Source organism: Rousettus aegyptiacus, unplaced genomic scaffold (genome assembly GCF_014176215.1).
Source record: "Rousettus aegyptiacus isolate mRouAeg1 unplaced genomic scaffold, mRouAeg1.p scaffold_m13_p_4, whole genome shotgun sequence".
Taxonomy (NCBI): domain Eukaryota; kingdom Metazoa; phylum Chordata; class Mammalia; order Chiroptera; family Pteropodidae; genus Rousettus; species Rousettus aegyptiacus.
This window is the reverse complement of record NW_023416307.1, coordinates 30,676,364-30,700,340: the sequence shown is the minus strand read 5'-3', so window position 1 is coordinate 30,700,340 and position 23,977 is coordinate 30,676,364. Positions and strand designations below refer to the sequence as shown.

At 38.0% G+C, this 23,977-nt stretch overlaps 1 protein-coding gene and 1 pseudogene across 1 annotated transcript in view; one reads left to right on the top strand and one right to left on the bottom strand.

Moving 5' to 3' along the window:
* SLC7A14 (solute carrier family 7 member 14) overlaps positions 1-7,185 on the top strand; it is a 104,764-nt gene extending 97,579 nt beyond the window's left edge. Inside the window, exon 9 of the mRNA XM_016127540.2 lies at positions 537-7,185. Within this exon, the coding sequence (XP_015983026.1) occupies positions 537-859 (323 nt within the window). The 3' untranslated portion in view covers positions 860-7,185. The remainder of the gene's footprint in view (positions 1-536) is intronic.
* Positions 7,186-22,388: 15,203 nt separating this feature from the next.
* On the bottom strand, positions 22,389-22,814 carry LOC107501401 (annotated as a pseudogene).
* Positions 22,815-23,977: the final 1,163 nt, after the last annotated feature.

Below are 23,977 nucleotides of genomic sequence, written 5' to 3'. Positions count from 1 at the left end.
TCAGTGAATGAAAAATCGCAAGAGAAATTGTAGGATAATATATGCATGTTGCTAAGTAGAAAAATAAAAGATGGAGACATAGGATAATAAAATGTCATGAGAATGTTGGGAATACACTGTTGCCGATCCATAAATATTTAACCCAGGGCAAAAAAAAAAAAAAAAAGTAAATTCCTGGCACTTACCCGAATGTACTGAGCTGGATGTCAACAGAGGAAGAGGGGACTGAGGTGACCTAGAGAACCCATATCCTGTCTAAACAGTCAGCTAGTTCTTACCCCCAGCCTAAGGACTGCCATATAGGAATGTGAGTGCAGTGTTGTCAGACTTTCTGATTTTTTTAGGAGAAACTGTATACATAGGTTGCTTAATGCAAGATCTTCCAATTTTAAATGGCCTCTAATTCTAGTCTTTTTCAAAACACTGTATTTTGAAAGAGAACATATCCATCGCAAGCTCTGCTTACACCATTGAGGGTGATCTCCCATGGATCCCAAAGCAACTGCTCGTTCACCTGTGCCTTTCCCCTCCTGCAGGTATGCTCATTTATTTTGGGTATGGCATCTGGAACAGCACCCTGGAAATCAGTGCCCGAGAAGAGGCCCTGCACCAAAGCACCTACCAACGCTACGATGTGGATGACCCTTTCTCAGTGGAGGAAGGTTTCTCCTATGCCACAGAGGGCGAGAGCCAGGAGAACTGGGGCGGGCCCGCTGAAGACAAAGGCTTCTATTATCAACAGATGTCAGATGCGAAAGCAAACACCCGGACAAGTAGCAAAGCAAAGAGCAAAAGCAAACACAAACAGAACTCAGAGGCTCTGATCGCAAACGATGAGTTAGATTACTCTCCAGAATAGGAGTAACACATAAGAAATGTGTAGAAATGGTGGTGATTTATTTCCAATAACTTAACCTGTGGGCTAGAGGGTGAAAACATCTTTGCCTCTCATTTCAAAAATCTAGCCTTCCCCAAAGTCAGTCCCCAGTCATAGCCTATATCATTTGCTACTTTTGCTCTTTGGGATAATTCTGTCTAAGGGTTTAACCTGGCTCTCCTAACTGGTCCTCTTGTTAAAAAAAGAAAAAAGAAAAAAAAAACTAAACAAGCGACTACAAGAAATTCTAACTTGGGTGCAACCATCAAAGGTGATGGCAGCAAATGTTTCCTGGGCTCTTGTTTTGCTGGTTGAATCATTTTGCTTTTTACTGAGACCCCAAGAAGCAAGGAGCAAACTTCTTGGACCATACCGAGGCTGCGGCTTATCCTGGAGGTGTGCCAAAGCAGGTGAGTGTGGGCACAAGGCAGCATTTCCACCACCTGATAGCACAAGGGCAAAGCTCTGTGCTCAGCATGAGCTGCTCCCTAAGTGTGGGCAAGTGGCATTGGCACTTCCTCAACAAGCAACATTTTACCCTGAAATCTCACAGAAACAAATTCATGGAAAAGATACATGCTTTTTTTATTTGCCAAGGTTCTCACGGTCTCCAAACTATAACTTTAGAATCCATCAAAGGTCAAGGACTCTGAGACCATTTCCCCTCAGGTATCAGATTCACCATAAAGCAGTTATGCAGACCCAGTAACAAGGTGAGACGCACCATCAAAACTCTACTTAAATGCCCAGAAAAAAAATTAAATAATCATCTCTTGCAGTGAAGGCCAGAAGGGCATTGGCAGAAATTAACTCTCTGTCATGCCTTCTCCTATGCCAGATTCTAAGCTCCTGCTGATATAATGAAAAAGGGCAAAGTTGGAGCATGATTTCATGGCACTAATATGCCTTGAAGAAGGAGGCTGTTTGTTTTATAATCAGATAAAAATCTTTACAAGAAGTGACCCAGCCACTGAGATCACATTGCAAATTCTATTTCAGATCTCTAAAATTATAAATTCTGTACTTGTTTGAGCTACACCACCACTTGATTGGTGGGCGCTACTCTGAAAACAAAAATGTTGAAGCACAGCTTCTTAGGTAATTGCATTCCATGAGATCACATTTCACTTCTGAATCTTATTCTTTTGGAGTAGCTCACTTTTAGACATGTATTTTTCCTGCTGTTTTCCAGAGCAGCTTCCCTGAAGCCCAGAGAAATACCTACCTGCTAATGTCTCAGTCTGGCTATAAGAGGAGTACTTTCTCTGAAACAAGGTAGATGAGAGAATCTGCAACAGAAAAAAAAGTAAATGGTCTATAAATTCTACTTTTGGGTTACAGGGAACCCAGCGCTGCACTGAGATATTGAAGCATGTATGTGAAGGCACAATTTGAGTTAAGCTAAAATCTTTGTGAAAATGTCCTGAAACAGGGGCAAAATGGCAAGTTTCTTGTTCTATCTCTCCTGCATCTAGCTAGCATTATGCCAAAAGTTTTCCAGAATACATGGACTAATATTTAAGTCTATTCTTTCTTACAAGTTGAGGCTAATGCCATTTTGGCATCCTTCAGGATTATGGAGAGGAGGCAGAACTTCATTTTTTCACTCAGCTAACATTGATTGAGAATGTTCCGAGTGCTAAGTGAGGGAATGAAAAGAAGTGGGCTATCTGCTCTTAGAGGCTTACAGTCCAGGGAACAAGCAGCACTGGAGCCTGATAACTGTAGATAAAAGAGCAGAACCTGACAAGTCTCTCAGCTGATGCACTGGGCTTTAACATTGTGTTAAAAAAAAAAAAAAAAGTTAATTCAAACTATATTTTAATACACTCTTAAATAAATTGCATATCATACCCATAGCCAATGTATGCCATTTAAATTCAGATAACTGCTGTTTTCTAGTTTTACTCCTCTGTATTAATTGTTTTTAACTCTGGTTTCCTGAGATTATTTTAATGTAATACTTGGCAATGCCGTGTTTTCTCTCTCCTAAACTTAACCAGAAACATACAGGACCTGGTCTGTGGAATATATCCTTGGGGAATAATTGTAAACTAATTTTCAATAATTTTTGTGAAAATGAAGTTTTGAACTGGTTTTAGAACTCAACGAATCTGCCTAATTTAAATATAATCTGTTAAGCTTAAGGCATATCCAGATGGAGTGAGCCTATATTCATTAAAAGTGTTCAAAGTGAAGTATAAATGCAAAATAACGAAATCTTAATGTGGGTGAAAGAGCTTCTTCTTACTAATGAGGGTTAGGTATTACGTTAATAATCATCTGGTGGCAGATGTATATGATTTCTGTAGCATAAAAAGAGAGAACGAGCTTTGGTAAATGCTGTGGATATTGATTGCCTGAAGATGCTATGAACCACTCTCATTTCAGAAGTCACGTCTCCCAAATAGTAATTATTTTTATTTTTTTCAGCTTTGCTCTCTTTATTCTCTAAAGTTGATTAGTCATCTCCCTAACAACCTTGGCTTTTTAAAAATTAGTTAATATGATAGAAAAAAGTTCTCTTTTAAGGTAAATAGACATATTTTCCTCATGTTTCCCAGCCTCTGTGAAACAGTCCTAGATTTTACAATGTGTTTTTAAATAACATCAATCATTAGAATAATTTTATTAGTGTTTCCTAACAATTTTCTTAAGACCACATTTGTGAAACTACATTAAATGTAACATCACCTTATAAATAATCACCATAGAAACTTAGCCCCCTTGAAAGGAGTCCAAGGAAGACCTATGTTTTATTCAATTCAAAGAAGTTTCATCATGTGGATTTGTGATTTGGAGCCAATTATTTGAATTTTTTTAAATTGTATTCTACTTATTAGTAGTACTCTGCTTTGTTTCAAAAGGATTTGAAGTGGCTATCAATATACATTTAATACTAAAAATTCAGTGAGGAATTTTGGGGGAAAATAGAAATAGAAAAGATAAGACAAACTAGGAGTGTGTTTAGAGTACAATGCAGAAACTCAATATGCATTACTAATTGCTAATGAGCAGGCAACTTGAAAAATAATGGAATTGTTGGTAATGGCAGGAAGAAGTACTCCTGTATGATAAGAACAAATCTTTCCCCATAAAGGCAGAGAACCGCAATAGCATATATCATTGAAACTCACATTGCTTCGGATCTGGATTTTACCAAGTACATGCGCTTGGCATATAGTGGATGTTTAAAAACTATCTGATGATTGGATGGATGGATGGATGGATGGAAAATGAAATATAATTTATTCAACAATTCTTTGTAGAGTGCTTCTTATGTGCTGTGGCAGAAGAAATAGGTGAAGTAGGATACATAAATAAAGAACAATAGTGAAGGTGACAGGTGAGATGAGGGAGTTGTAATGTGCAGTGGGGGTTCGAATACGGAAAAGACCTCCTTCCATTGGAAAGATCATAGAGAATGCAGCCTTTGTGTTGAACCTTGTGGAATGGGCAGAATTTTTCCAGGGAGAAATGAGGGAAAGGCTTCATAAGTGCGAGATCAGCATGAGTAGGGTATAGACCGTGGCTGATAGCTCTTCTGACTAATAATCTGTACTGTGCCACCTACAAGGGAAAGCAAAAAGCCAGTCTAACAAGAGCTTGTGATTTATGCATGATTTATATATGAAACAGTAAGAAATCATGCTGAGAAGGCAGGTTAGGGCTCACCCACAGATGGATGGGCAGGAAAGTAGAACTGAGCTGGCTGGCTCTCCTTGGGCGGGGAGCACTGGGCCAATGATGAAAGTGTGAATCAGGGAAGGCTGAACTTGAAGAAGCTGGAGCAGCGGCTTCATCTGCCTATGCAAGGAGTCAACAAATCGTATACACACTTGAAGCTGGTTTAACATATTAAAGGAGAAAAAAAAGATCCGTGCTGAAAACAATAGTAATTCTCCCTTTGCGTTTCATGTCTGGTTTGATTATTAACCTAGGAAGAGCTTAAGCACTTAACATGTTGACAGACAGCATAATGTTATTTGTGGCCACCTTAAATTTTTCAACAATAAGTTTAAACAACCAAACCTAACATGAAAATTTTTCATATCTCTCTAATCTAAACAGTAAAACCTCAGATCAAGATTTTGCTCAGCTTCAGCACAAGGCTGCTTAGAACTAGTAAAAGGAATGAAATGATAGAATTAGGTTAAGGATCCAGTTCTACTTCTTAATACAAACTAATATCTAATCAAATGTCTATGTAATGATCATGAAGAGCCCATTTAAATAAACAGGAAAGAAAGTTATTGGTTTTAATTATCCCTCCTTCTCTAGAACCTGTGGGCCAGTCAGTATGTAAACCTAGTAATTATTGGGAAACAAAACACAAATTCCTTCAAAGAAATATCTTTTCCCTATTCTTCTGAAAAGGATTGATAAACTTGACCTCCTCTACATCACACTTGTTGGAAGTCTACCTTACAAGAGGCTGCCTCTTCTCTACATTATAAAGAGAAGCTACAGGGGTTTGCAGATGAGCCTAAAAGACTAGCAGAAATTGCTGTCACCTTTCCCACCAGGTTTTACCAGGTCCCCAGATGTCAGTGGAAGCCCACTGAGGGTCAATCACACATTTACCTATTTTGCATCTCAGATTAGAATATCTTGCTGAGTGGAGTCCCCAAGAGAGAGTCTCCAACTGGCAAGCAGTGGTGGCCCGGCCATGAAACAACCAATATTTGAAATTAAACAGTGCGCAAGCACAAAAACAGCATCCCAAACCACAGGCCCCACCGCAAACAGGAACCAGGATGCTGGTTCACCAAGGAGTGTATTTCATATTTTTCAGTTGGAATGGTAATGGGTCGCGAAAAGCCCCTCTCATGTACATAATTGTTAGTCTTGTGTCTACTTTTATTTTCTCTACTTTAGAGGAGAGGCTGTTGTGACTTATTTTTCCTCTCTCTCTCTCTTTTTTTTAAGGGCTTAAAGCCCAAAAGGGATTAGTGGAAGTTTTAAGCCTATCAAAAATGAACATATACTCTGCATTATCAACTAAAATAGCGTTAGAAATCATTAAACAATATTCTACATGCATGGAATTACAAAATACATATAGGACCTTCACAACATCAGCTTTGGATCTGAGGTCTTCTGAAAGCAGGTAGCTCTAATTTCTTACTCTTTGGGAACATTTAGTCCATTTTGGTACAATAAGGAAAGAAAATGGCTTTGTGTTCAAACTAGGAAACAGGAGCAATGTGGATTTTTTCATTAGGAACCCCCTCTGTGCTTTTTTTTTTTTTCTATTATACTTTCCTGACATTGAACTGGTAACATTGGCTAAAGGGAATTGTGGGTTATGTGAATTTCCCAGAAAGTGCAGACTATGAGGGATTGTGTTCATTCCAATATTGGGATGAGGAGACTGTTCCTTGCACATCTCCTCTTGATTGGTCTTAGCAGTTTGCCGATACACTCGTCTCACTCGCACTCCCAAAGATGAGAATTTACACTGGAAACCATAAACCCCACTTTCCAAAGGAAAGACACTGTTACTGCAACGATGGCGCATAAATACCTCAACTATCTGAGCTAACGGAAGGGACTACAGGTTTTAAGAGAGCAGCTATTGTTACCCCGTGTAGTGACACCATCAAATGATGGGAGTTGACACCCAAGCTTTTTCTCACTGTGGAAAAGAAAAGTTACTGTTTAATTCATATCCAAAGTTATAAGTACAGCTTGCAGATTTTACTAACTTGTTTCATTTTTGTTTGGTCCTTGAGAAGTACAACTTGCTTTTTGCAGCTGGTAATTTCTGGTGTCGTTCTCTGATACATATATATATATATATTTTGATATGAAATTGCTGTATTTGTAAAGTTCGTTCGCTTTGTGGTTTTTAATTCCCATTGGTGCACTGTACAATGGGGTGTCGTAGTGTATCATGAAGAAAGAAATAATATGCAGATATGTTATGAAGTATGTTTTATTTTCAAATGACTGTGGTGTAACAATATATTGATTTATCAAGATAGTAAGGGAAAATTCTAAATTTACCAGAATGTGTATATTTTAATAAATGCATAAAGCTTTATTGTGTGCCTTTAAGTTTAAAAATGAATTTATAAAGAAAGTCAGAAACAAAGTGTCTTATATATAAAATGTCCATAGTAATATAAAGCTTTTACATAGGAGACTACCAAAAGAACAAAAGAAAAGAAAAAGAAGCTTTCCCATATTTTGTTAATCCTAACCAGTATCTGAAGTCTGGTACTTTTGTTCCATTCTAAAATGGAGATAAATAAGTAAATCCTGCCTTAAATGTTTCAATTGTCCTTTGTAGAAAAGCCAGATAAATGAGCTCTTTTTTTTTTTTTTTTTTTTTTTTGGAACTAATTGCATTCTTGTGGAAAATTTGTTTTCAGAATAAAAATATTTTAAAAATTACAGCTAATCGACTATTAAAATTTAAATTTTAAGAAAGTTAATGCTATCCTACATTTTTAAATTGTTTACATCCATGAAGAGAACATAAAAGTTCAGCTTTACTGAACTCTTAGGAGAACACGAAGCGATTCAATCTGCCTCTCACCATTTTCTTTCAACAAGGTGCAGGGCTCCATCCAGGACCCAACTCAACTACGCTGCATCCTGAGTTTCCCCCACTCCCAGTGCTGCTCTAATCACAGCCACGCACTCCCTCCAGCCTCAGCACCACAGGGCATTCCGTTCCATTGCCCCCATTCATTTTGAGGATGAATTGGAGGAACATTATTACCTGCCTACAGTCCCAAACCCAATTATAATAGCCTTAGTGGTGGTTTAATTATTTTACTTTTTGATAGTACAGGCAGTGACACCTGGAGAAAAAATAGAGTTGTGGAGCAGGGTCACATATTTACATACCACATGAGATGCAAAGAACTGCCATGTTTTATTTCCTACAACTTATGATCGATCACCCTTGCAAAAGTCCACCTGCCTGAGGAGCAAGAGAAAGAAAAGCAAACTTTAAACGTATTAACTTATGAATCACAGTCGTCTTCCCATTTAGTCTCTTGAAATGATTGTGTTTCTCTGAAATAAATGCTCAGTCTTTGGATTTCCTCCCCTCCCCCTTGCTTCTCTCCAAAATGGCACCTGGGAACAGAGCCTATATTATCTCATAAGCTGGGGTACAGATGAGAACTAGGATGTTGCTGCAGAATGGCTACTGGGACTGCTCTCTGAACTGGTGAGCACTGAAGAAGGACTGGCCCATTTAGCCAAGCAGGTTCCATGATGGCTTTCACTTCTAAAATCCACAGGCTTGGCATTTAATCCACAGCAGTCCAGCACTTCACTGCTTATAGCCTTTCCAGCTAAGTATACCACTAACCCAGCCAACGTTTTCAGGCGTTCTCACTCCAGAAGGGAAGTTTCTGCACATTGACACCTCTTCCTGTGGACTCCAGGCCTTCGTGGGTCCACTGAGCCCTCAGCTCTTCCCCCTTTAGAATCCACCGCATCCCCGCCCCCAACCCCCACCGCCCCCGGAGACCTAGGGAACCAGGAGCTCGACTTCGGGCTCAAGTATCCAGCCACTTCCTTCGCTAATGATACGCTATAATTTCTGGGCGCTGCTCATAGAAGCTTATAGCCAGTGGTGTGCTACAGCCTGCTTATGAGAATTATTGTTAAATTTTTATGATTTTTATAAGTCAGTTGCTAAATACAACCTTTATTAAAACTCAACTTCTATAAATTTACAATTAGTTATGTTGAAAACAATAGTAATAAATAATCAAAACTAATTATTTTACTACATTTAACTGTTATCTATGCTCTGGAGGTTATTTGTAACTATTATATCTGTATGAGAGAAATGCTACAAAATGACATAGTATTCACATGTTTTTCTCAACTCTGTGTTCAGTGAGTTTGCACAGGTAGCTTGAAATCGGCCATGGTGGGAGAACTTACACCTTGTAAATTGGTGAATGATACAAAAATCAGGGTTTTATCGTTATTGTTTTTGTTTTTGTTTCTTCAGAGAGCTAGCTGTTTGTCACACATTTAACAGCACACCACTGCTTACATTCTTTCCAGCTAAGTAGACCACTAACCTAGCCAATGTCTTTGGGCTTTCTCACCCCCACCTACAGAAGGAGAAAGCCTGGACAAGCGTGTTTCCCTCTATCCTACCTCTATTTCTTTTCCTCTCCCCACCATCCAGCAGGGCCTTCAGGGGCTGGCTTCCCGCTTTTCTTTCAGTCTGACAAGGATTTCCCCTACATATTATCCTCCTCCCCACGTACAATAAGCCTTGTAGTATAGTCTTACTGGCAGAAGTGTTGCCCATTTGCTTACTTAAAAATAGTACCCAAGAAGGGTCACAGAACAACCTGGAAGTAGAGATTGCCAGGATAAAAAGCGAATTGGATTAATATTCCAAAATATGACCTCATTACATGTGTCTTAATATTAAAAGGTTATTTAACAGCAAGTGTTGACGAGGATGTGGAGTCCAGTCCTCGTGCACTGTTGGTGGGAATGTAAAGTGGTACAGCCACTGTGAGAAACGTTATAGCAATTCCTCAAAAAATTAAAAATAGAATTACCATATGATCCAGCAATTCCTCTACTGGGTATATATCCACAAGAATTGAAAGCAGAGTCTTGAAGATATATGTTTATAGCAGCATTATGCACAGTGGCTAAAAGACAGCTGCGACTCAGATGTCCATCAATAAATGGATAAAGAAATGTGGTGTATGAAAACAACATAATATTATTCAGCTTTGAAAAGGAAGGAATTCTGACACATGTTACCATACGGATAAATTTTCAGGACACTCTGCTGAGTGAAATAAGCCAGTCACAGAAAGGCAAATGCTATATGACTCCAATTACGAGGCACCTAGAGTAGTCAAAATCATAGTCAGCAAGAACTGCGGCTTGCAGGGGCTACAGGAGGGGAAGAGTGAGGAATTATTGTTTAATAGGTATTAAGTTTCAGTTTTGCAAGATGAAAGAGTTAGGAAGAGGATGGTGGTGATCACTGCACAACAATATGAACGTAGTTAATATCACTGAACTGTACACTTAAAATGGTTCAAATAGTACATTTGAATTATGTATATTTTACCACAGTTTTTAAAATAGAAAAAAATTAAAAGTTTATTAATAGTATCAAAGCTTCTCCTTAGGCCATAACTGAAAATGATTTTAAAAATTACACACCCCATTAGAAATTTAAGAGACCCTCATATTATAAGCACTAAATTGACAGCTCTTCCACATTTTATTTTCAAGTATCAGTAGTTAACTGACTGGCAGTCCTTTCTGTATCAAGATCTCTTCCTTTCCTTTGCTCGCATGCATCTCTTTCCCTGTCTAAGGACAGGTTTCTTCCATTCTCACCTTTGTCTTAATCAAATGAAGGAAAACTCTAAAACTTTGAGACTCAGAGGGAAAAAAAACACATTTCTATAAACCAAAAATTTTGAATTTTCAAGCTTTTACAACATACATGGGTAAGCCCAGTACTTACCCATCAGAGCCATTTAGAGTGTTTTCAGGAAGGGATGAGCCCTCTTTAAGTCAGTTAACTGGATGAGATAAGTACTATGGCAGGCTTTCCTTCAAAAAAGGGAAATATAAATGATTTGTGACTCTAATTAACTTCGAACACAGAAACAGGAATACAGTTTGGAACAGAATCCGAAGAGGAAATAGTCCATCCAAATTCAATTCTGGTGGCTGGAAAACTGATTGAATTTCCTTCCTAGCAGAGACACCCCTCACAGGGTAGGCTGGGGAAGAGAAAGTGTTTCCTAGCAATGGGGTTTCCCTATTCTATGAAGCACTATGTCCAAAGCGGCCCCTTTAATGTACTGGAAATAAGTTCCAAGTGTGGATACAATGTCCTCAACTTTCTAGTCAGCTTTACCAATTTTGTATGAGAAGATAAAGATTGGGCTAAGCAACGATGGTAAAAAGGGCATACGAAGATGTGCTATGAGCCCAGAAGACAAGTAGAGGAAGGGCATCTCTGCCCTATCTCCTCCCTGATGCCCAAAATGCCACCATTGAAAACAAAGTGGCATTCTTCAATGAGAAAGAGATCTTTAAATGCCTTCACAGTTAACTCCTCCTGGAAAAAGGAACACAGTGTCTTAACTCACCCACATTGGGGTATGATTGACTGATACCAGTTTCTTCATGGAAATCAGGTTTTCCAAGTCATGAGAAAATATTATGAGGTCTCTGGGTGCCTGAGAGAAGGTTGGGGCACTTCAGAAGGATAAATGTCCCAGAAAGGAGAGGTCAGGATCCTGTAGATACAGTCGGCCTGGTTCACTTCACAACTCTGCCTAGAGCTAGATCTAAAAACAGTGAGGGTGGAAGACACCATAAAACCTGCCCTGAATTGATGCCCCCTAACTCTTTCTGAATGCACAGATGGCTGGTGGGGTGCAAAGAGATTTGGACTGCAAGAGAAAGGAACCCATATTTCATTCCTGGCTCTTCACATCTGGCTATGTAAACTCGGGCAAGCCACTTCCCCCGTTTCCTCGTCAGTAAACAAGGAGTTGACCCATGCTTTTTAACTGTTCAGATCACTAAGAGGAGGGCAGAGAGCATATCTCCCTTGCTTCCTGCTGCACTTTGGCAACTAGTGCAGAGCCCAGGAGCAGGAGGCATTCAATAAATCTCTGTTGAAGGAATGAATGAATGAATAGGAGTTAAGTTTTCTCTCATTATTCAGAGGCCCACACTTTTGCAAAGTGGAGAACAATTTCAATCACTCTATTTAAATATTTGACAGTTCACCTGACAGATTTCAGATCCTTTGAATCACTTTTAGAAACTGATCTTAAAAAAATAAATGATCAGAAATATGGTAAAAGGTTTATGCCAAAGAATATATCTGTAATTACAGAGGAAAAATACCCCCCAAATTGAAATCAACCTAACATCCCAAACTAGAGGTTTATGTAAATTATAGTGTAACCATAGAACTCAATACTGTACATCCATCTAAAAATGCCTTTAAAGAATGTTTCATAACATGTGGTCTTTATTATGTTAAATTTGAAAAGTAGAATGCAAAGATTACATATAGTATGTCTTTAGTGAATAGAAAAAGATTTAGAAGATTATATAAAGTGTTAACCACTGTTACCTTGAGGAGTCTTATTTGGGAAAGTTTTGCTTTTTTTTCTTTATACTTTTCTGTTTTTTCTGAATGTTCTTCAAAACATATTTTACTTTTATTTTCAAAACTAAGACATTGTTAATCTTTATTTCCTATGACATAAAGGCCTTTTCAAATATCCGCCATGTCCTAAAAGGCAAACCAAGAAGGTACCGTGGCACCTCTCCCCAAGCAATGACACAAATAACAGAAGCTGCCCTCCACAGCCATACCATAGACATATTTCTCTCAGTACACTGACACACATAAATTTAGAATGTCTATATTCCTTCAGCAGAAGGAATCTGTACTAGAATTCATTCTCAAGTAGAGTTCATTAGCTTGGATACTTGGCTCAAATATATGTTGTTAAGTATCAAATACTAGTGTTAATTTGTTCCAGATGTCAAGGATATCAAAAAAAATCAAAAATTTAAAGGGCAAATGCAAATATTTGTGTATTTAGTAATAACTACTTAGCTTAATCTCTTATTCTGCCAGGTAAAATGCGTGCCAATACACCTTCGCAATGCCTTGGGGATACTGCCTGTCACATAGAATACAGTCGATACTTATTTGCTAAATTAGATTGAACAGAATTTTATCCACACATGCCAAAAACATGATTATTTTCAAAAGTATATTTTGGTTATGATTTATACATGAAATACATCCTTCAGTAAGGTCATTTCTGTACTGAAGATCTCCAGTGGCTACCATCTGCCAACGGAACAAGGCCTTTCACGACCTGGGGCCCATCCATCTCTCCGTCCTCGTGTCTAACCCTCCCCCTAAGTATCCTATATTCTGACCCCAACAGACTCCTCAGTGTTTCCTAGGTGCACTTTCTTGTCTTTTCATGTCTGTCTTCTTAAGTGTCCTCCAGCCCCAAGTCCAACAGCAAACTCCCATTCAGCCTTCGGGTTCCTTTCAAACGCATCTCCCCTCTGAATTTCCAGAATCTGACCTCTGCCCTACTCTCTCCTCTCCCTAACCACGTGTTCCCACAGTATTCTTTTTTAAATGTATATAGTTATTTGTTTATATGTCCCTCCTGCTGTATAGATCAGAAACCTCCAAAAACATACAGAAAACATTAGAACTATTTTTCTAAAATATTTTCATCTAAAACTTAACAATAAAAGTAAGCCATATATTAAGTATAATTAAATCTAATATATACTTATATTAAATATAATAGTAATATAATATTATCTAATAATATATTAATATTTTCATTTTACTATAGTAAGATAGTATTATAATTATTCAATATGTTGAACGTATTATATATTATATAATATATATGTATTACATATTTATTTATATTATCTACCATATTATGTTATATATAATATAGAGAATATATATTATTATATACAAACAAAATTAAGCCTTATATTCAGTATAACATATATTAAGTTATTATTAAAATAATTTATTCAGTATGTCAAATATAAGGCTTAATTTAAGTTTATTGTATTGTATCGTGTTCTGGAGTTTATTGTGAATTATATTGGCCACACATTCATCAGACCATCTTTCTAAAGGTCTGATGGTTATCTGGGATTTTATGAGCTCCTGAGGACAGCAGACCCTCTTCAATGAGGAGAGGGAGACAGTATCACCCTCGCCACCCTCACTGTTTCATTCAAGTTATGATATTTCATATATTACAAATACCTACTTAAGTGGACTTACAGATCATATTATCTGTTTTTACTAAACTAACCCTACAAAAAAAAGCTAGTCATTTAAAAAGATTCCTCCAAAGAAACCATAAAATAGCAATTACAGCAAAAACAGTGAAGCCAAATGTACAAAAGTTTGCTATGTAACAAGAATTTAAAAACGAAATAAACATTGTTTATCTATGATCTTATAACAATTTTTAAAAAAGCAATTGCTGTTAAAAGGAAATTAGTGCAATGGCAAGATCGTCTTGAAAAGATATATTTTATCATGTATGTAATTTTATTACTGGAAGTAATTTGTATCAACTATAAAAATAGTCCTACTGCACATATAGAAAAACCTAAATTTTAAAAATCTGATTAAGAAATCCTACAAATAAAGAGTCTCTATGGGTTTTCAAACAAATTTTTAGAAGTCTAAGAATCTTATTAGTTTGAAAAAACAAATGAAAAGTATCAAGGAAGATGGAAAAGCGCCAAATTTTAATAAAAATCTTTGCAAAAATTGGTGGAAAGTGTTGACACAAGAGTATGATTGAGAAAGACAGTCATTGATGTCCTTCTCCTATACAGTTCTATGTATTCATATGAGGTATCTTTTTTCAGCCAAAGCAGCTATTAAAACCAAGTAGTAAAATTAACTGAAACCAAGAATCTGACTTTTGAATGTTTTTGTCTCCATATCAAATAATGAAGTAGGCTCAAACTCATCACTCTATTTAAAATATTATTACTAATGTTAAGAGAAGGAAAAGAGCTTGCATTGTTAATACATAATGTGAAATAAAATTAGAATGTTATCTCGTTTTTTTCCCATTCTTTTAATATTTTATTTACATTTTATACTGAACATAATACATTAATACAGTTGTTCATCTACAGAGATAAGTAAATAAACATACATATGTGAATGAAGAAACAGAGGAGATAGTTAAACTTTGCAGTATGAAAATCTTCTAATAAGATTTAATAGCAGAGATATAAAAAGAGCCCATGAATCCTGCGCATAAATTCTGAAGGAAGACACAAATAGGGCAAGAAAAAAACAAAAAGCAAAAACAAAAACCTTTTAGGTAGGCCATGGTCTCTTTATTTTATAATTAATCAAAGGGAAAGATATCATCTCTAAAAATTTTGGTGTCCTAGAATTCAAACTATAACTCTGAGTAAAAGATAATAATATGGAATTATATATCAAGCTAAGGAAATGTATTAGAGAGAAATTAAACAGAAGTTTAGTGGTATTTTCTTATAAACTCTCGTGATCTAATCATTAAATAAAATTATTTTCCTGATTTGAACTTATGAATATGATAAAATCCTACTGTTTCCAGAAAACGCCCAGCCAGATAAAGAAAAGAACATAGAGAGAAATTAAAAGCATTTTTATCACCTATCATTATATAACAATACAGTTCTTTGAAAATGAGATTGAAACATTTTATTCTCTTAAATTCTGTGGAATTTTTGAGCAATAGAAAGGTCATCTTGAAAATTCTTTTGTTTCCATTTAACAGATTAGAAAATGGATGCATTTGAAACAAATATACTTGTTGTGCCCAGATCTTCAATCCCTGCAGAAAGCTTACCCAGTCTTCTTCAGCAAAACTTGAGCCTCAAGCTGCTCCTTCTCAAGTGTTGAGATCAGTTTATTGACCCTTGAAATAAGATGAGTGAATGTGGCAACCAAATGAACTATTGATAGGACAAAGCATCCAGCTTACAGGAGACATTTCAAGGACAAATAAATAGAATAACTACTTTCACCATGGGTGGTAAACATATGGAACTTGTTAACTCCAAGTGACAGTACTGGCTGAAGCATAAATGGGTTCAGGGAGGGTTCAGATGCATTCACGGAGAATAACTCTCTAAAAGGTTATTAAATAAAATTAGACTTGTTCATGGAAAACTTCAGACTTTGGAGTTGGACCTCAAGGACACGAATTTCATGCCTCTCTCCATCAGGAGCATTGCAGCTACCCAGGCTGACTTTTGTTCTTATCTTGACATCAGAAATAAATTCCAAATCCTAAAACACAGAAGGAGTCTGTGATAGCCTCCCAGGTCTTGGCACTGCCCACCCTCCTTGGGGCAGGAGGGAAAGTTCATGACCATGAAATCAGAACTCTGGCTTTGTCTTTTCCATCCTGAAGCCAAATATATTTTTTTAACCAAATCAAGCCCCTACTTCCCTTCTAGAAATCTTACAGTATTGAAAGTAGCTCAGAAAGACCTCCTAACCTAGAGTGCTCTCTTATTTTCAAATTCTAAGTTAAAACTGGGTAACTTCAAAAGGGCTCTCTGCAAAATCATACTATCGTTTTCCTAAAGAGGTCTTACTGAATGATTAACATATTGAGGGTTTTCAGGCCCAATGATTTCTTTACTGAAAACAGAGTTACACATTTATTTTGGTATTGGTTTGCAAACCATACCCATAGTCTGAACTCTGTACCCCGCTTCATAACGATGGGAGTTGCTAGCAAGCAGTGACCACAGTGGCTGAGATCTAGCAAAAAGTGCCACCATGTGACGTTTTACATGCAGATTATAATCTCCATCATTCATTAGGACTTCAAAGCCTACCAGAGTTTATTCATTTCGGTAGCTAATTCCCCTCATTTCCTGAATATTGTTTGCGTAGTGATGGAGAATATGAGTCTACATTGCCTCTTTTCAGAGATAAAATATTCAATAGACCTCATACTATAGAGAAGCTCAAGTTCCCTTTATTTTCCAATTGACCTCACATAAAGGATCCCTTTCTAAGAATATTTGTTTTGAAGACTAACAGGTCCAGAATTTAACCCAACCTCTAAACTAACACTTTTAATTGAGAGAGTATTGGTGTTAAAGAATTTTATGTTAATTTTGAATCTGTCCTTTCAATAAATTGCTTTTCATAGTAATTCATACCACTTTCTTAGGGAATGAATTACACTCGAAGGTTTAGTAATAGTTGATACTTCAGGCTTTACAGTCAGACTGCAGGGGTAATAATCCTGGCTATGGAAGCTTAGGCAATTTGTTTAACCCTCCTGTGTCTGTTTTCTCATCTGTAAAATAGGTATATGATAGCTCCTAACTCATAAAATTGTTTTTAAAATTAAATGGACAAATACATACGTGCTGCACCCTGTTTTTCTATTTTAAGTAAAATGTATGCTTCTCTTTAATATACTTTGAGAAGACATATTTTTGACATTTTCATTCCACTGTATTTTGTTAAACATAATTTAGTTTCATTTCATAACTTCCAAATGTCCTGCAGCAATATGAGAACCGGTCTTCATATTAGAAAACATGGGTTTGAATCTTGACTTTGACACTTACCAGCTCTGTGCCCTTGCCTCACTTCTTATCTCCTTGAGCCCAGTTTCCTCACATGGAAAAAAGGGCTAATGCTGATAGCCGAATGAACTGAAATGTGTGTGCTTTCCAAAACTCTGCATGTTGAAGCTCTAATCTCCAATGCGATGGCATTTGGAGGTGGGGCCTTGGAATGTAATTAGGTTTACATGAGGTCATGAGGGTGGAGCCCCAATGATGGAATTTGTGTCCTTAAAAGAAGAAGAAGAAATACTAGAGCATGTTCTCTCTCTCTCTCTCTCTCTCTCTCTCTCTCTCTCTCTCTCTCTGTCTCTGTCTCGTGCATGCACTCGCTCTCCCTCTCCCTCTCCCTCTCCCTCTCCCTCTCTCCTTTCCATCTTGTGAGGGCACAGCAAGAAGACAGCCGTCTACAAAGAGGAAGAAAGTTCTCACCCGATATCAGATCTGCCAGCACCTAATTTGATCTTGGACTTCTCACCCTCCGGAACTGTGAGAAATAAATTTTTATTGTTTAAACCACCCAGTCTATGGTATTTTATTATAGCAGTCCAAATTGACTAAGACAGATGCATTCCTCATAGAATTGTTAGAAAGTATGACATAGGTTATAAGTTTCCCTGGAAATCCATTCTCTTCTTCTTACACACTTAATCAAAATGTTAGCTAGGCACACAGCCGACTAGAATAAAGGCCAGGGCCAGCTTCCTGAACACACAACCTGTGTAATCTCACAGACCCTGCTAACAGAAGGACTCCACATTTATTTTAATTCTATATTGTCGCCATCTTGAAATTTTTAATAATTTTATCACTAAACTTGTGTTTTGTAAGTGAAGTCTAATGGGACAAAGAAGCATGTGTGTGAGCAGAGAAAATACGTACACTACACATGCCCACCATTTCTAGGCACCCTATTTGCATGTAGCCTTCACGTTGCCCCGTGAACACAAATTCTAGTGAACCCATGATGTGTGGGAGTTGAGCAAGATTTAAAGCAAGTTGAGAGGTAAGTGTATGTTCTGTCTATGACCGAGTGCCATGGTCTGAATGTTTCTGTGCCCCTAACATTCGTATGCTAAAATCTTAATCCCCAAAAGAGATGGTATTAGGAGGTGGGACATTTGGGCGGTACTTAGGTCATGAGGGCGGGTTGAAGGTGATTAACGCTTTTATAAAGGAGGCTCCACAGAGTGCCAGTACCCATTCCACCACGCAAGGAGAGAGTTAAAGGGGGCCAACTACACACCGAGAAGGCCTTCACCAGAACGCCACCATGCCGCACCTTGATCTTAGACTTCCAACCTCTAGAATGGTGAAAAATCAATTTTTGTTGTTTATAAGCTGCCTAGTCTGTGGTGCTTTGTTATAACAGCCCAAACAGATTAAGACACTGAGTAAGCAGAGGCACTGACAGTCCCCAAGGCCACACTTAACCATTCAAACCACAACTTGCTTTAAATACAAAAAGGCAACGTAATGCTAAGACACACAAATGACAGAGGAGCCCTATCATATTCTGTGTTCATTCCCCATATTAACCAATCACTTTACATTGAAAATTATAACATAGAAAGAAAAGGAAAGATAGGGAAACTTACAGTTCCTTTTCATTGTAGTTCTTCCTTACTCCTCCATGAGCTGAAGGTAGAAAGTGTTGGCAGAATATGTACATATCAAGAAGTAATTTATTTTTAAAAATTGATTTATTTTTGTGCAACGTTCCCACTGTTCTAATAAGAATTAAACGCTAATACATGTATAAGCTACCAAACACAAATCGTGGAGTTTTGGTTGTCTCTGCATAAAAGCGAAACACTGTCATATTTACATTTAGAATAGACATTGCACAATATAAAGAACAATAGTAAAATCACTGCTGGTAATTGAAATTTTTGATTTTTCTTTACTTAGAACAACATGAAAGACGTGGTTCCATAGTGTAGCAGTTAGCACGGCTGCTCTACATGCAGAAGGTCCTGGGTTCACCCCCCAGTGGAGCCACAGTCCATGGTATGCAGCCATGGCACCCTGAGCAAGCCCAATGTCTGATCTTGGAAACTAAGCAGGGTCAGGCCTGATTAGTACTTGGACAGGAGACCACCTAGGAAGACTAGGTGCTGTAGGTGTAAATAATAATAAATAGTAATAAAAGAAGAACATTAAGTAGCAAAAACAGACAGATAGCAAAAATGAACTACCAAGACAAGTCAAAAGAGAGACCTAGAAAAAAAGAAAAAGCTTTATGATTTAGGATTTTTAACATTTTCCCTCTTCTTGTAAAAGGAGCACCACATTTTTATACTACTCTGGTACCACAAGTTATGTAGCCATCCCTGATAATGACTAAATTTCTCAGCATCTCTTGCAACTAGGTGTGGCCTTGTGACTTACTGCTAGTAGATTCCTTGGCAGTTTTAGGGATCCATCCCAAGAGATAGTGGAGATGGGCCTTTGATCTTTTCTCCACCTGCAATGTAGATGCTACCACTCTAGACCTTGAGTTCAAGAGCCACCTCCTATGGATGGTGAAGGAGAGAGTTAAAGAAGCAGCCCTCAGGGCTTTGTGAGGCAGAACCACCACACCAGGTTAGGACTATGGATTGCCAAACTGTTACAGTTTGTGAAATGGATTTCATGAAATGACTCACGTGATACCTATATTAGTAATTCAATAAAGCCTAGATTTTTGTTTTTATTGTTTGCTTGTTTTTAAATCAACGATGAAAAGAAATATCATTTTTCGTATTTTTCTTTGGAACAGTTCAGCACACTCAGACTCTCTACAGTCCCCAGCATGGGTGTCATTGTTTTCAGCCTCCACTTTACTCTGCTAACTGTATGTGGCCATGCTTTTTATGTACATGTCAGTGCCAGCCGATTCAGCTATGTCCCTTTTGTACATATCACGATAAAAACTAACCTCTGACACCTGGAGAGGAAGTTTTTAAATCATTCAGACAAGCAAAAGATTGGCACCTTCAAGTAAATTCCAGCTGTAAGAAAAAAACAATACACTCTTCTGCAGAAAGTCTCAGCAGGACATCATGGAGAAGCCTGGAGAAAGCACTTCTCTGCCAATTACTCACTGTTTTGCTCATAATTAAATCAATAGACTTTAGGGAGCTTAGAGATTGGCTGACTTTCAATGCCCATAAAAAAAAGATGCAAGGTTAGGAGAAGACTTAGCCAATATGTCTTTATACATCAAATATTCTGTAAACTCTTATCTCGAATCTGTGCAATAATGTGCTTTCTGTTGGTATTTTATTTTCCCCCTCAGTCAGGGTGTAACTTTCCAAAGTAGGTTAAAGATGACAATGATAAGAAGCTAACAGCGTCATTATTCATGACATACCTGACCACACCATTAGACACTGAGTTATCTGAGGGCTAGGGCTGTCTTTGTGCTTCTTTGTTACCTCTGCACCTCTGCTGGCAACTGGCTGGCACCTAGCAAGTGCTCATTAAATGTTTGCTTAACTAATTAACAAATGGATCAATGAATAAATAAATAGTTTTAGCAGATACTCGTAAAACGCATTTGAAGCTGGCCAAACTTTTAAGGACTTATAAATTTTTAAATCATAAGCAAGATTTCAAGTCTTAATAAAATACCCCATAAGCTCTAAGATAGCCCAGATCTAAAAACATAACACAGTCATGAATTATGTAGCTGACATCCTACCCCAAAGGCCTACTTATTTAGAATTCTGCTCCATTCTGAGAAGACAGAATGAGGGAGATAGTTTAATTAATAATAGCTTGTTAGATTTACTGAAGATATAAATAGCCTCAGAGAAGGAGTTCAGAATTTATAATAATTCTCCAGGTAGTTGCTCCTATAAAGGGTTCATTGTTTAGTGATAATTAACTCCCTCCAAAAAGTTCTCTAGATGAGGTCATGGGGCAATGTAAAAGAAATTAAATGTTTAGATATTGATGTAAAGGATATGTGTTATTTTGCTTCCTTTCAGCAGCAATGTCCCCTTTTCTTGGTAAAAGCACCTTAACTTCCTTTAGAAAAATCATTCCTTTTCTCACTCCCCAGGAAAAGAAATATACCCAGAGCACATGTCCCAGGCCTTGCCCTATTTCCCTAGCTGCAGTGATTGATCCAGGGACAGGCCCATGACCTTTGTAGGCCAATCATGCTCCCTTCCTGGTATTTGAATTTTAAACTAAGTAATAAAAAGAATAAACATGATTGGAGTTCCTTCATCTTACAGAGTCCTTGCAAAACTGTCCTTGTGTTCGCCCTTCTCTGAGTTTTGATTTATTCCCCAAAAAGGTCCTGTTTTCCTTCTGGCCTCATCAAAAAAAAAAAAATCTCATTTTTATTTCCTCTAACCAGAGTATGCTTCTCTTACTCATAACCAAAGACCCTTATATAAATATTTTTCATAAAGTCCAGGTAGCATGGCATGAAGCCTTGTGTGCCAAGCTAAGATATTTGCACTTCAGCCCGTGAGCAAAGGAGGCATATCAAAAGATGTCAAGCCAGGAAACCTTATGGCGAGATTTGTGCATTGATGAAGCAGAAGGTGAACTGGGAAGAAGAAAGGGAAGAGTCATCCAAGAAAGAGAAAATGCAGACTTGAGGCAATAAAGAGACCATGAGAATGGAGAGGAGAAAGGGCCCCTGGGTGTACAACCAAGGTAGCATCATGGGCAAAGGAAGTGGTCCAGACACCAGGCTCTGGTGTGGGTACCAGATAGCACAGGAAGAGAAGCAGGTTCATCTCAGAACTTGAGCAATACAACTGTAGGACATCCAGAGTGCTGTCAAAAGCATAACTGGTTCCAGTGAAGAAGATAGATTCAGAAATCAGGGGGTTTTTTTGTTTTTGTTTTTGGTTTGGTTTTGGTTTGGGGTTTTTTTTGTTTTTTTGGTCCTTTTTTGGTTTTATTTTCATAAAATTATTTTAATGATTATAATTTTTTAAAGAATCAATATAAAATAGCAACTGATTTCTCCATATTTATCATAATTATTTATACTTGAGGTCTTGGCTAAGTGGTATTGAAATCAACAAAAGGTCTTGGATGATTCAGAAATCATCCTAGAAAGTCTGCTTTGTTGATGTCTGTCATGCGTGGCTCTTATGAGATGACCTGGTCTGTAAAAACAAAGAAGAAAGAAAGAGAAGGAAGGAAGGAAGGAAGGAAGGAAGGAAGGAAGGAAGGAAGGAAGGAAGGAAGGAAGGAAGGGAGGAAGGTGAAGGAAGGAAGGAAGGTGAAGGAAAGAAGGAAGGAGAAGGAAAGAAGGAAGGAGAAGGAAAGAAGGAAGGAGAAGGAAAGAAGGAAAAGAAGAGGGAAGTAGACAGACAGATAGACAGACCAAACGAACGAACCTCTATTCATTCTTTGGAGGTTCGAAGTGACTTCAGCAGCATTCATTAAACACATTCCAGCTCCTGTCATTTACCACTTCTGCAAAATTCAGTTCTGACTGCATTAATTTTGTCTGTTCTTTTCTAAGTTGCTTTAATAATGGTAAATTTTCTACATTTTTGCCTATCTCTACTCAGAGGTTTTTTAATGCTGATGAGATCTGAGCTATACAATTTTTTATGACTGTTCCTACTTTCATGAGCTGCCATCGAAGACTCATAAAGTTGTTTACAGGTTTGGCTGGCATCAATTTCTCTGCAAAGGAAGCCGTTGGAACTCTAGTGTTTAAATGATGTACTATTCTGTCTTCAATCCTCCCCATCGCCTTGCATAATTCCTGGAACTCCATAAACTCTTCACATCTTACACCACCACTAGACACTGCCATATTAGACTGGGAATCAGTTTTGAATCAATGTCCTAAACAAGTCTAGAGGACTTATTTGCGAGGCAGTTAACAGCAGACTCTTGGAGACCCGCTACCCCATCTCTATCCTTTTTGAGGCCTCAACAGCTACCAGATTTTAAGGCTCCCTAATCCTTGGATCTGCTGTGCCATCTTCAGACTTAACTTCCTGTGTGCTCTGAGAACAGTTTCCTGCCCTTCTCTTACCCTTCTATGTACATTTCCCAGGCTTCCTTGACCTCTGGCTGTTTCTGGCTGCTTCTGGAGACTAGGAGGAGGGAAGAAACCAGGGTATTTCTCCTTCTTTTACTCTGCTTTGGGTGGCTCCGTCAGCAGGGACTGAATTTTCTCCATGGTCCCAGATCCCACAGGACAACCCTTCCCCCTGTGGTCTCAGGCCTGAGCTGGCATCTCCACCATATTTCCAGCTCCCACTAGGTGGCCACTCCCCATTGCCTCTCCATCACTTGGTAGTGACTTTCTGCTATTGCAAAACTGGTGTATTTCATCATCGCCTATGGCTTTTTAGCTATTCCATTATCTGCAATCAATTCCCTATATTAAATTCTCTTCATTTGCAATCTTAAAGTGGTTTCTGTTTTCCTGAACTCTGACTTAGCAGCTAGTATATGGGGCAGTGCGGGGGTGGAGTGACGGTGGTGGAGATGAGGAGGGTATCTGTGAGTTTTAGTGATGAAACCTTGGTCTTCTTCCCTGCATAAATTTACCACAAGTAGCAACCCAAATACGAGACTGTCTCAGGCTTGAGGTCTAAACCAAATGGTTTAAGTGGCCCTCTGTTGGAGACAACTTTTCTTTTTAAACTTACCCTAACTCAGACTAGCTTTGACCAAAAATGACGGAGCTGGCTCTAGAGTCACGTGGAACTAGAGACCTGAATATTGTTGGGCTCCCTGCTCTCCATTTCTCATTTCTGCTCTTCCTCTCGCTTCCTACAGATAAGGCTCTTCACAAGGTTGGCAGACACAATAGATACTGGAAGCTCTCTTAACTGGAAAAGAAAAGTCTCCTCCCTTCATTTCAGTTTGAAAAATGCCAGGAGAGAACTTTATTGAGTCACTTCATAGGAACTGACTTGAATCACACATCCATCTTCTGGACCTTTCATTGTCACAAAGGAGAAG